This window comes from Phoca vitulina, unplaced genomic scaffold, assembly GCF_004348235.1.
Source record: "Phoca vitulina isolate PV1807 unplaced genomic scaffold, GSC_HSeal_1.0 scaffold29, whole genome shotgun sequence".
NCBI lineage: Eukaryota > Metazoa > Chordata > Mammalia > Carnivora > Phocidae > Phoca > Phoca vitulina.
In genome coordinates this window covers 17,182,381-17,196,172 of record NW_022589732.1, presented here as the reverse complement: position 1 = coordinate 17,196,172, position 13,792 = coordinate 17,182,381, and the positions used below count along the sequence as shown (strand labels likewise).

General features: G+C 38.9%; 1 protein-coding gene across 27 annotated transcripts in view; it reads left to right on the top strand.

Annotated features, from left to right (window-relative positions):
• Positions 1–13,792, top strand: part of KCNMA1 (potassium calcium-activated channel subfamily M alpha 1) — a 715,944-nt gene that overhangs the window by 469,603 nt on the left and 232,549 nt on the right. For 26 of the 27 annotated variants that reach the window (XM_032423695.1, XM_032423687.1, XM_032423686.1 and 23 more), the window contains one exon: positions 11,584–11,659. In XM_032423695.1, the coding sequence (XP_032279586.1) occupies positions 11,584–11,659 (76 nt within the window). The other variant, XM_032423698.1, reaches the window with a different exon arrangement.

The following is a 13,792-nucleotide window of genomic DNA, read 5'->3' as shown; positions in this document are numbered from 1 at the left end:
AGATCTTGAGCTAAATGCATTTTTTAAAATATTTATTTATTTTGAGAGAGAGAGCACATGCACGTGCAGGGTGGGAAGGGAAGGTCAGAGGAAGAGGGAGAGAGACTCTCAAGAGACTCCCTGCTGAGCAGGGAGCCTGACACTGTGGCTGGATCTCAAAGGCTGAAATCATGACCTGAGCGGATATCAAGAGTTGGACGCTCAACTGACTGAGCTGCCCGGGCACCCCACGCTGAATGCATTTTTTTATAGGTATAAAAAAAATTATTATACTATAATTATATATTATACTATAGATATATTATACTATATTATTATATATACTACATTATATTATATTATAGATATTATATTATACTATAGATTATTATACTATTATTATTATACTATAGATATCTTATACTATATTATTATTATACTATACTATAGATATCTTCTAACTTATAGTTAGCAAGTATGCTCTTTAAAATTAATTTAATATAAGTAGAGAGGCAGCATGCTTGGTGGGTATTTTAGTGATTTTAGATTACTCAAGTGATTACTCAGGTAGGGGAAATTTGCTAACTATCTGAGTAAAAAAGTAAAGCTTCATTCCATTAGCATACTATTGACCAAAATAAATAAATACACTGAGATAGATTAACAAGGTTAAAAGAAACAATCCTAAACCACTGGTTCCCAAATGTGGCTGCACTTTAGAATCATCTGGGGAGTTTAAAATATTCTGACCCCTAGGTTGTAGTCCAGACCAATTAAATCTGAATGTGTGGGAGTGGGAGGCAGGTATCAGTATTGTTTTAAAATCCCTGGGAGATTGCATGGGCAGCAAAGTCTGAGAACAACTGCCCTGCAGCCTTGTTTTCTCAAAATGTGGTCTCTGACCAAGAGCACCTGCACCATGTTAGGGCTGGTTAACTATGCAGAGTATCAGGCCCCATCTCAGACTCACTGAATCAGATCCTGAATGTTAACAAATCTTAGGTCATCTGTGTGCATGTGGAATTTGAATAGTGGGTTTCTATTTTTGTTTTAATTTTTTAAAAGATTTTATTTATTTATTTATTTATATTTTGGAAATAACTTTATTTTTTTAAATTTTATTTTATTATGTTATGTTAGTCACCATATATTACATCATTAGTTTTTGATGTAGTGTTCCATGATTCATTGTCTGAAAAGATTTTATTTATTTATTTGACAGAGAGAGAGAGAGCACAAGCAGGGGGAGCAGCAGAGGGAGAGGGAGAAGCAGGCTCCCTGCTGAGAAGAGCCCAATGCGGGGATCAATCCAGGACCCTGGGATCATGACCTTAGCAGAAGGCAGACACTTAACCAACTGAGCCACCCAGGCGCCCCTGAATAGTGGTTCTCTAATACAGGTGTAGCAAACTAGACCCCTTGGACTATTTATTTGAATAAAACTTTATTGGAATACAGCCACGCCCATTCATTTACACACATTTACAGCAGAGTGGGACGTTGTGAGAGATCCTAAAATATTTGCTATCTGCCCATTTACAGAAAGTTTGCAATGCTTCTCAACCTTGATGGCTCCTTAGAATCATCTCAGAGCTTAGAACTCCCTCCGCCTGGCTGAACCCAGGCCCATGAAGTCAGAATAGATGCAGTTACCGGTAATTCTTAAAACTTTCCAGGTGTTTGGGGTGCCTGGGTGGCTCAGTCGTTGAGCGGCTGCCTTGGGCTCAGGTCATGATCCCGGCCGGGGTCCTGGGATCGAGCCCCGCATCGGGCTCCCTGTTCGGCGGGAAGCCTGCTTCTCCCTCTCCCACTCCCCCTGCTGTGTTCCCTCTATCTCTGTCTCTCTGTCAAATGAATAAATAAAATCTTAAAAAAACCCCAAAAACTTTCCAGGTGTTTGAAATGTGCAGCCAAGGTTCAGAACCACTGCCTTAAATGTATAAAGAGGAAAGGTTGATGCATTTAAAAAATCTGTTTTTATGTCGGAGGTGGCCATTGTTGAATTTTAACAAAAAGAAACAGTGATGGAAGACTGAAGTATCAGACCATGTAACAAACTTTAGAATCTGAAAAGAAAAAAGAGAAAACCCCACCTTAAGCAAAATGTTAGACTTAGAAAAATCCTTTAAACAACATTAAAAGAAGAATGACGAACTGTGGGAGATAATAGCATAATGTCCACAGCACAATAAAGCCCAAATATATATATACACATATATATATTTAAAATTTTTAAATTTAAATTTTAAATTTTTAAATTTTAAAAATTTTTATTTATTTTAGAAAGAGAGATAGAGCATGAGTGGGGGAAGGGGCAGAGGGAGAGAGAATCCTCAAGTACACTTCCTGCTCAGTATGGAGCCCATCGCTGGGCTCTTATATCCGGACACTGATATCATGACCTGAGCCGAAATCAAGAGCCAACCACCTAACTGACTGAACCACTCAGTACCCCAACAAAGCCCAGATATATTAATAAGATGAAGACACAGGTCATCTGGCAAACGCCACTCTAAAGCACTTTAAAGAAGAAAATAAAATGACTAATAATTATGTGAAAAATAATTAACTTCATTTGTTGACATAGAAAAGAAACCTAAAGTAGTGATGTGCTTCTATGTGGGGCCTTTCCAATGGTGAGGCTCCCTTTCCCTCCCGCCCTCCCCCCCTCCTTGCTTTCTTTTCTTATCCTAGTACTCAACCTGGTGGGGATGTGGGCAGATGACCATTTACATACCAGTAGAAATACAAATTGCTAGAGAATGGCAAGAGAATCTCAGTGTTGAAAGTGCTTACTCGAGCACTGATGCCGGTAGTTGGAACTGACTGGCCAAAGTCTGTGCAGGACAGTGTTTACAAACTTGGGCTTTGTGCAGGTAGACAAATTTGGGTTGAGACCTGGCTCTGTTGCTTAAAAACTGTGTGCTGGACATGCTGTCTAGTCTGTTTATCCTTAACTATTTTCTTCTGTTGTACTTGTAAACTATAGTTAAAGGTTTTGGCATGCAAGAAATAATTAAGAATAGTAGACAATCAATAATAGTAGATTTCATCATTGTCAACATCATCATTTCACCCATAATTTAAAATAACAATAATGTTACATACGGTGTGTGAGTGAGTAAATGTGTGTGTGTGTGTGTGTGTGTGTGTGTGTGTGTGTGTGTCTTTCTGGACTTTCTATTTGTCTTGTTATTTTTCTGTTGAGTTGTATATAATCCTATGCTTTTTAATTCTATGGCTTCATATGATGAAATTACCATTTATTGAGTACCTCCAATGTACCTGCATGTATTATCAGAATACTTATCCTTCTGGTACATAATCTCCAGGGTGCCTTTTTTAAGTTGAAGTATAGTTGACATACATTAGTTTCAGGTGTACAACATAGTGATTTGACAATTACATACATCATGAAATGCTCACCATGATAAATGTATTTACCATCCGTCATCATACGAAGTTATTACACTGTACTTTTCATCCCCATGACTTATTTATTTTATAACTAAAAGTTTGTACCTCTTAATCTCCTTCACCTATTTCTCCAGTCCCCCCACCAACCTCCCCTCTGGCAATTACCAGTTTGTTCTCTGTATTTATGTGTCTGTTTCTGTTTGTTTGCTTTGTTTTTTAGGTTCTGTGTGTAAGTGAAATTTTGTAGCATTTCTCTTTTTCTGTCTGAGTTATTTCACTTAGCATAATACTCTACATCCATCCATGTTGTCACGAATGGCAAGATTTCATTCTTTTCAATGGCTGAGTAATAATGCATTGTGTATATATATACGTGTATGTATATATACGTGTGTGTGTGTGATATCACACACACACACACAGACCACATCTTCTTTACCCATTTATCTATCGATGGATACTTCAGTTGCTTCCATATCTTGACTACTGTAAATAATCCTGCAATAAACATAGGGCTGTATATATCTTTTCAAATTAGTGTTTTCATTTTCTTTGGGTAAATACCCAGAAATGGGATTACTGGATCATATGGTATTTCTATTTTTGCAGAAACTCCACACTGTTTTCCACAGTGCCTACACCATTTTACATTTCCATCAACAGTGCATGAGGGTTCCCTTTTTTCCACATCCTTACTAATGCTTGTTATTTCTTATATTTTTGATTGTAACCATTCTGACAGGTGTGAGGTGATATCTCATTGTGGTTTTGATTTGTATTTCCCTGATGATCAGTGATGTTGAGTATCTTTTCATGTGTGTGTTGGCCATCTATATGTCTTTTTTGGAAAAAAAAAAGTAATTAGGTCCTCTGCTCATTTTTAAGTCAGATTATTTGTTTTCTTGGTTGTTTAGTTATATGAGTTCTTTATATGTTTTGGATATTAACCCCTTTTAAATATATCATCTGCAAATATTTTCTTCCTTTCAGGAGGTTGTTTTTTTTGTTCTGTTGATGGTTTCCTTTGCTGTGTAAAAGCTTTTTAGTTTGATATAGTCCCAATTGTTTATTTTCGCTTTTGTTTCCCTTGTCTGGGGAGACATATACAGAAAAATACTGCTAAGACTGGTGTCCAAGAGATTATTGCCTATGTTTTCTTCTAGGAGTTTTATGGTTTCAAGTTTCACATTTTGGTCTTTAATCAATTTTGAGTTTATTTTTGTGTATGGTATAAAAAAGTGGTCCAGTTTTATTCCTTTGCATGTAGCTGTCCAGTTTTCCTAGCACCATTTATTGAAGAGACTGTCTTTTCCCTATTGTATATTCATACTTCCTTTGTTGTAGATTAATTGATCATATATGCATGGATTTATTTCTGGGCTCTCTATTCTGTTCCATTAATCTCTGTGTCTGTTTTTTGTGCTGGTATCATACTATTGTGATTACTATAATTTTGTGGTTTATCTTGAAATCTGGGATTGTGACACCTCCAACTTTGTTCTTTCTCAAGATTGCTTTGGCTATTTGGGGTCTCTTGTGGTTCCATACAAATTTTAGAATTACTTGTTCTAGTTCTGTGAAAAATACTATTGGCGTTTTGATAGGGATTGCATTGAACTTGTAAATTGCTTTGGGTAGGACGGGCATTTTAGCCATATTAATTTTTCCAGTCCATGAGCATGGAATATCTTTCCATTTATTTGTGTTGTCTTCAGTTCCTTCCATTAATATCTTACAGTTTTCAGAGTAGAGGTCTTTCACCTCCTTGGTTAAATGTATTCCTAGATATTTTATTCTTTTTGATACAATTGTAAATGGGATTATTTTCTTAATTTTTCTTTCTGCTATTTCATTAATAGTATATAGAAACACAACAGATGTCTGTATATTGATTTTGTATCCTATAACTTTACCGAATTCATTTTTCAGTTCTAATAGATTTTTAATGAAGTCTTTAGGGTTTTCTATGTATAGTAGTATGTCATCTGTAAATAGTGACAGTTTTACTTCCTCCTTACCAGTTTGGTTGCCTTTTATTTCCTTTTCTTGCCTGATTGCTATGGCTAGGACTTCCAGTACTATGTTAAATAAAAGTAATGAGAGTAGACATCCTTGTCATCTTCCTGATCTTATAGGGAAAGCTTTCAGCTTTTCACTATTGAGTATCATGTTAGTTGTGGGTTTGTCATATATAGCCTTTATTATGATGAGGTATTTCTCTCTGTACCTACTTTGTGAAGAGCTTTTATCATGAGTGGATGTTGAATTTTTTCAAATGATTTTTCTGCATCTATTGAGATGACCATACTATTTTTATCTTCCATTTTGTTAATGTGATGTATCATGTTGATTGATTTGTGGATATTGAACCATCCTTGGAATAAATCCCACTTGATCATGGTAAATGATCTTTTTTGTATTTTTAAATATGGTTTGCTAATATTTTGTTGAGGACTTTTGCATCTAGGTTCATCAGGGATATTGGTATGTACTTTTCTTTTTTTTATAGTATCTTTGGTTTTGGTATCAGGTAATGCTGACCTAGTAGAATGAATTTGGAACCATTCCTTTCTATTTTTTTGGTATAGTTTGAGAAAGATAGTTATTAATTCTTCTTTCAGTGTTTGGTAGGATTTACCTGTGAAGCCATCCAGTCCTGGACTTTTATTTGTTGGGAGTTTTTTGATTACTGATTGAATTTTGTTACTAGTAATCAGTCTGTTCTGATTTTCTATTTCTTCCCTATTTAGTCTTAGAAGACTATATATTTCTTGGAATTTATCCATTTCTCTTAGGTTGTCCAATTTGTTGGCATATAATTTTTCATAGTAATATCTTATATTTTTTTGTATTTCTGTGGTATTGGTTGTAACTTCTCTTCCTTTTTTTGTTAAAGTTTATTTATTTATTTTTTAGCAATCTCTACACACAATGGGGGGGTTCAAACTCACAACCCCAAGATCGAGTTGTTTGCTCTTCTGACTGAGCCAGCTAAGCACCCCCTCTTCATTTTTTACTTATTTGTTTTATTTATTTATTTATTTATTTTATTTTATTTTATTTTATTTATTTGTATTCTTTCCCCCTCCTCTCTCTTTCTTTTTCTCAATGAGTCTGACTAGGAGAAGGAAGGAAATAATAAAGATCAGAGTGGAAATAAGTGAAATAGAGACTAAATAGAAAAATAGAAAAGATCAATGAAACTTAAGAGCTGGTTCTTTGAAAAGATATACAAAATTGATAAACTTTAGTCAGAACTGCTCTTGCTGCATCCCAAAGATTTTGAACCTTTGTGTCTTCAGGGTATGAGTCGAGAGATGAAGGTACTAAGACTGGGTGGAGAGCTCCAGCTCTGGTACAGTTGCAACAGAGGCCTCAGCCAATGCCATGTAGAACTCTACAGCTGGATGGCTCCTTAAGGTTGTCCCAAATGGAGGCAGCGCAGCGAGTCTTTGTCCCCACATCTACTGGTTATTGGGGGCCATCCCTGGCAAGTGTGTAACCTTAGGTGAGACCTCTTCACAAATCAGGGAAGAGTGAAGATCTCTCTGGGGTGCCTGGGTGGCTCAGTCGGTTAAGCGTCTGCCTTCTTCTCAGGTCATGATCCCAGGGTCCTGAGATCGAGTCCTGCATTGAGCTCCTTGCTCAGTGGGGAGCCTGCTTCTCCCTCTGCATGCCACTCCCCCTGCTTGCACTCTCTCTCTCTCTCTCTGACAAATAAATAAAATCTTAAAAAAAAAAAAAGAATAAAGATCTCTGAAGAAGGGACCTGGGCTGTGCCTCACAATATCTGCTACAGCTCATGTGTGTTATTCATTTAATATAGTCTCAGATATGATATAGAAGTGTTTTATTTAGGATTCTTATGGTTAGTCATTAGTGTGATGAGCTTGCCTTTTTTCCCCTCAATGTGTGGAGTACCTATGTCTGGGTAATTCCAGCTTTCTAAACCAATGCAGAGTACAGAAAATGAGAGAATAGTCCATTTTAATTAGTTGGCAATATAATGAAGAAGTTTACTATTTCTCAATATTTAAAGGAACTCACTTGAACTCATCTGGATCTTTGTGGGGGCATAAATCATGGTTTTTGGTACACACACATTTTCTTCTTTACATATTCTTCTCTATCAGAGTCATTTTATATTTTCCTAGAATATCATTTTATTTCAGAGATTTTAAGTTATAGGGAATAAATGATAAGAATACAATATTATAAAGTAAAGAAGATGAATGATTTGTCAATGAGGCATTGTCCATTCCACCTCTCCCTTTTCTTGGTCTCCTTTATGTAATTTGAGTTGCTGTCTGTATTTCTATAGGACCTCTCTGGGTGCAGCAGAGTGACCATGGTTTATGGCTTTTCCCTGGTTAGGATGCTTTAGATGTCCTAAGGGTGTCAGCCCTCACCTGTCAGGTGAGCCCTCAGCGCTCATGGCTCTTTTCTTCAGGAAAAGACCACCCTGCCTGGGTGGTCTCAATGTTCTGAATGCAGAGTATGTACCCTTTAACTCTCTGCTCATTCTTTTTCAAAAGGCTGATCCATTTCTTCAGTTCAGGTGGGTATTTATTGAGCACTCACCTTACGCCAGGCACAAATTTAAAGCCATGAGCAAAGCAGACGCATTTCCTCCCCTCATCGAGCTGATGCTATGGCTAAGGAGTCAGAGGTAAATCACTTAGGTAAATAAGGCCCTAGTGCTTCGTCATGGTGTGCAGAAAAGTAAAGTGGGCACAAGGAGCAAGAATTTGGGGGGCGGAGAAGGAGGGGCCTTGCGGTTTGGGTGGGGTGGCCAGGGCAGGTCTCACTGAGGTGGGTGCAGGAAGGATGGATACCCCTGTGGGAGGTGTGGGCATGCACCCTGTGGCCATGCGGGGAAGAGAGCAAGCATGTGCCATGGTGAGGGACCCCGGGGCAGGAGCACGTCTATACTGGCAGAGATGGATCACGGAGGAAGGCAGCCAGGTCAGAAGGAGAATAATGTCAGAAGCAGGAGGAGGCCCTCAGATCCGAAAGGAAATGGGGTGGTGTTGCTTTGGGTCCTTGGAGGACTTTGACTTTTACTCTGTGTGAAATGGGGACATTGGAGGATTTTGAGCAGAGGAGAGGCGTGATCTATTTTACTTTTTACCACGTTCATTCTGGCTGCTATGCTGAGAATCGGCCAGCAGGGTCAAGGGCAGAAAGCAGTTAGGGAGCGGAAGGGTACGTGCTTTAGATGACCATTTCTCCAGACAGTTTGGTTTAATCTAAGGATAAAATGCAGACTGCTTTCTTTTAGCCCACGTAGAACTTTGTTTACTCATTTGTATTAATGAAAGCCAATGCCATGAAAATGACCCACACAAGGCAGTCAAATAAAAGCCCACCGTTGTTCAGCCCATGAGAATGTTCCTGTATCATCTGGGGTCGCTTTTTCCGGGACCCAGTTCTTTCCTGTCTCCATCCTGGGAAAAACTGTTCCCCTGAGAACCAGCTTGTTTTTCTCTCCTGTACATTGTTAATCTTCTAGTGTCTCCCTGCTTTTTTATTGACAAAGTGCTCAAAGAGCTAGATCTATAGTTCACCTCTAGCAAGAGTATAGGACCTGTGGCTCTGCATTCACTGTGTTTCCTACCCTTATTTCCATACAGCTCCATTACAAGGGAAGCTTTTATTCTATTCTATTTTTGTGAGTCACTTTAAAATGTGGGAAGCTACAGACAAATTATAGAGGATGCAAAGAGTATCACCTACAGTAAAAAGAAAGAAATCCAGTTCAAAGCTTGGGTCATTTGTATTCTATTTTTGTTTCCATAAATGAAAAAATATATATATATACACACAAATATATATATGCATACATAAATATATAAATAAACACACACACACACACACACACACACACACACACACACACACACAGGATTTTCAGGCTGAAACCATTAGCAGCTGATATAGGACTAAAGCATCCTTCTGTGCCCTGACAGGTTTCAGTGCTGCTGGTCTTCTACCTCAAGTTTCTAAATGTGTTCCTTTATCTCCCAGCAGTGTTTGCCGATGATGCTGGACTGAGACCAGCCATCTAGCTTGGGCTGGATGCTTAGGACCAACAGTAGAGTTTATTAAAAATATAGCCCTCAGCCTCTGCTACTCATTCTGATTGAATGAGGCTTGAGAACTTTGAAAATATTTTGCACAAACAATATATTTTCTGGGATCCTGGGTTTTTGAAGACATTTTTTGTTTTGTTTTGTTTTCTTTATTGTTGAACAAGTGCTTGACAGGTATAGAAGTCTTGGGGTAGATTCTCCTTGTCTTAAGATTCTGAGTGTTGCCCATTGTCATTTACACCTACTATTAAATCATGTAGTCTTTGTGGCATTCATGGTGACCCTCTCTCCACCCTGACACTTTTTTTAAAATTTATGTTAATACTTAAAATTTGAAGAAAAGAAGAGGCAGATACTCCTCGACATGAGTTTCTAAGAGTTGGTCATTTATTTTGCCTCTTAATCTCGAGTCCTTTTTGGCTTTCTAGAAAGTTCTTTTCTATTATGTCCCGGCCATTACTTATAATCTACAGGTTGTTTGTATTTCCCTTTGGAACATTTTATTCATAGGTTGGATTTCTGTGATCTCCCCTCCATTTCCATTTTCTTAGATTTCATCCTTTTTTCTCCCTTTTCTTTATGTTCTCTGTTCTGGGATTACTTCTCAGTTTTGTTCTCTGCAGTGTTCAGCTGCGTTAAGTGAACCTTTCATCAGTTCTGTTAGGACTGTGTTTTGGCTCCTGGGCCTTCAGTTCATCAACATCCCTTCTCATCTCTGCGCTTTCTGGTTTAATAAAAGTAATATAAATATCATTTGGCATAGAAGGCCAGCATCTTCAGAGAAAATCTTCTGTTCATGAAGGTAAATCCTTTTTAGATGAGAAATTTCCCTTTTGAGCTATTATCCCTTTCTCCCTCTTGTGCAGTGAGATTTTTTTTTATCCCCTCCTGGGCTTTGGATTAGTCCTTCCTTGCCCCCTAATCCTTGAACAAGGCGAAATCTAACTGGGTCCAATGTGGAGCTGTTCAGTGGAGAACTTCCCATCTGTCTCCTTCCCTTGATCATTGCAGTGACTCCCCCAGCTTTTTCCCACCACTTCCTACCTCATGGACGGGGGCAGAATGAAGTCTCACCCAATGGCTAAGAGCTGCCTGTCACCAATTTAGCCCACTCTGTGCTTAGCACTGCACTTGGCACGTGGGGGCGCTTGACAAAACGCTTTCCAAAAATCTGTAAAAGAAAATCCCCTTAGCAAAGGGTGTGATATTGAAACTATCTCAAAGCTGTGATAATCAGCATTTTGTAAGTAATTTTCTTACTTGATGGCCAAGCATGAAAGCACCATGAGTGACTCAGAATGTTTTTGACTCATGAATTTGATCTCAACAGAAATATATATTAGCCCTGGCTGTTAAAACACAACAATAATTTGTATTTTCTCTAAGCCTGGATCGTAGCTTCCTTCCCGGTACCTGCCTCTCTTCTGCTGTCTAGAAATGCTGGCTCTTGATTTCCATTCAGCAGAGGTTGCCAATTTAGAAAGGACAGACATTTATCTTGATGCTTATTAAAAGTGGAAATATATACATTTTGGATCCTGAAGTTATGCGGTGTGAGATCTTACTGATCTGATTTTTTTTTTTTTTTTTTTTGATTGGGAGAAAAATATAGAACTTTTCTAGAAAACGGATCACAATGTGGGCTATACTCTTCATTTTATCAGCTGAAGATAAAGTTTTAAAAAAAATCAAATCATCAGGTTATCTGATTTGTTTGTAATCTGCTCTTAGCGTAAAGGTTACCCTCCCCCATTCCCAGTACTTTCAGAGACAAAATCCTCTCAAAATAGTAGGTAACTTAGAAACAATGCTTTAAATCTGAGATGGACAAGAGAGAAGCCTCATTTAACTGGGCTTTCCCCACCTTCCTCTGCAGTGGCTCAAAACAGGCCTCCTTTAATGAGAAAGTTTACCAGTGGAGATTAAACCAGTCAAGAATCAGAATGAAGGACCATGTCCAAGGTACCGGATGGTTTCATCTTCTGCAAGAACTTCATATCCCTTCAACCTTGGCAGCCGTAGATCAAACGGCAGAGTGTGAACATTAAAACCACGCAGTGAGAATAATGTGTCTCTATTTCATTTCTCTTTCCAGGTTTGAGATTTTTAAGAGCTCTCAGACTGATACAGTTTTCAGAAATTTTGCAGTTTCTGAATATCCTTAAAACAAGGTAAGATGTTCATATTCACATTTTTTTCCTTGCTCTGGCCCCCATTGCCAAGTTGTAAATATCAGGTGTTTTTGTTTTCATCATTGTAAGGTGAGAGTTCTGTTAGTCTCAGAAAGAGTGCTCTAGGGGCGCCTGGGTGGCTCAGTCAGTTAAGCGTCTGCCTTCAGCTCAGGTCATGATCCCAGGGTCCTGGGATTGAGCCCCGCATCCGGCTCCCTGCTCAGCGGGGAGCCTGCTTCTCCCTCTCCCGTTCCCTATGCTTGTGCTCTCTCTCTCTCTCTGTCAAATAAATAAATAAAATCTTAAAAAGAAAACCAAAAAACAGAGTGATCCAACACAGAGATCTGGAGAAAGCCCAGAGTAGGGCTTGGGTTACTCTCCCCTGCAGAGCTGGGGACTATCTGATAAACAGAGAAACAGCTGTGCATGTGGGGAAGGAGACAGTTTTGGGGGCTGTGCGGGTTGCTTGGAAATCGGCCATAGCATCCTGGAGAGACGGTGCCCAGTGGATGAAGAAGAGCAGCTCATTGATTGGGAAGTCCTTGCTCCCGGGTTCTGAATCGCCCCTTTATTACATCACTAAATAAGAAATTGAACCTGAACGTAAAAGCAAGGGAAGCAGTGCTCTTTGAGAAAGACAATCACAAACCTCACATGGCAAACAGAAAATCATTTCATTTCAAAGTACATTTTGGATGTTCACTTTATAGCCAGGGTCCCTGGGGCTTGCTCTGTGAATTGCCTTTTGGGGAATACCTAAAAACCTCCTGCCGAATGCACCATGACTACTTCTGTTAACTGTGTTATGATCTGGAAAACACTACTGGACCAGGAGGAAAAATCCCCTAGAGATCCCTTTCCTGATGACCTGCGGGTTTGCAGAGCTGGCCCGAAACCAGGCTGCCTTGATGAATAAACTAATAAGAGAGGTTAGACGTCCTCTAATGGAGAATAAGTACAGGCCATAAATTTCTCTTATAGGAAATTACACTTTAAGAAGCTCACTGCTAATGTTCCATTTCCTCTTAGGTTGACGTGTTTGATAAATGATTAAAAACAGGACACTTCTGGATTTTGTGATTTATAATTAATACACCTGCATTTTGGGGGCCTTGGATTCAGCATCGTTTTCCCAGTCACTGAGGCTGGGACTTAGCTTGCCGAACCTGTCCCTGCCAACACATGTGACAGGCTATTGGCCTCCCTCTTTGGGGTTCGTGTTTTTTGTTTGTTTATTTTGGTTTGTTTTTTTTTGATTTATTTTTAATTTATTTTTATTTATTATTATTATTTTTTGGATATTTGGTTTGTTTTAATTCCATGTCGGTTTCTCCTCGATAACTATTCATCTGTGTGCATGTGGGGTAAATTTGCTTTCTGTTAGCCAAGCTGAAAAGCAAACGAGCATCTACTGTGGTAGAAGTCCTGTCTAGTGTGTCCCGGCCGCCCTGCATTTTTATTACCCTGGGGTGAACATTTATTGATGTTCCATTTAATAGTATGTAATATTACTAATATTAAGTGAATATTGTTATTCTTCGTATTTCTTCTGGGCGACAGGAAACTTTCTTGGCTCCTTCTCCCTTTTTATGGCCTTCTGGGCAATGGACTCCTGTTACTCTTGAAATTAAAAGTATCGATAAGCTAGCGGCCCTCCATGCTTACCTTTGTCACAGTTGCCCCACGAAACTATATTTTTTAGGGCAGAACCGGTGTGTACCCAGGGCCAAGCGCAGGGAGTGTATTTAAGAGACACTTGTTTTTTCCAGTGTGGAAGGTGTTATGTGGAGTTAACCACACTCCCGAACGTGGTATAAGGCCCCTCTTTCCCTGGTTTGTGTGTACATCATAAATTAGGGGGGTTTTAATGCTCTCACACCAGTGTTTTAAGAATGTGCCATTACTCCAAGGAATAACGTGGAAAGAAAACTGTTCTCATTTTCCTTGCATTCCATATGGATCATTTTTGGACTTGGGAGAACGATAAGCCAGGTGAATAAAATATCTTTTCCTGGACTTTTATGAAGAGACCCACCAATTTCCCATTCCTTGGAGAAGCTTCCTTTCTGTTAGGTGCAGGAAATAGCACTAACATCCCTGGTGATAACCGCACGGTTCAGGTGGTTCATTCTC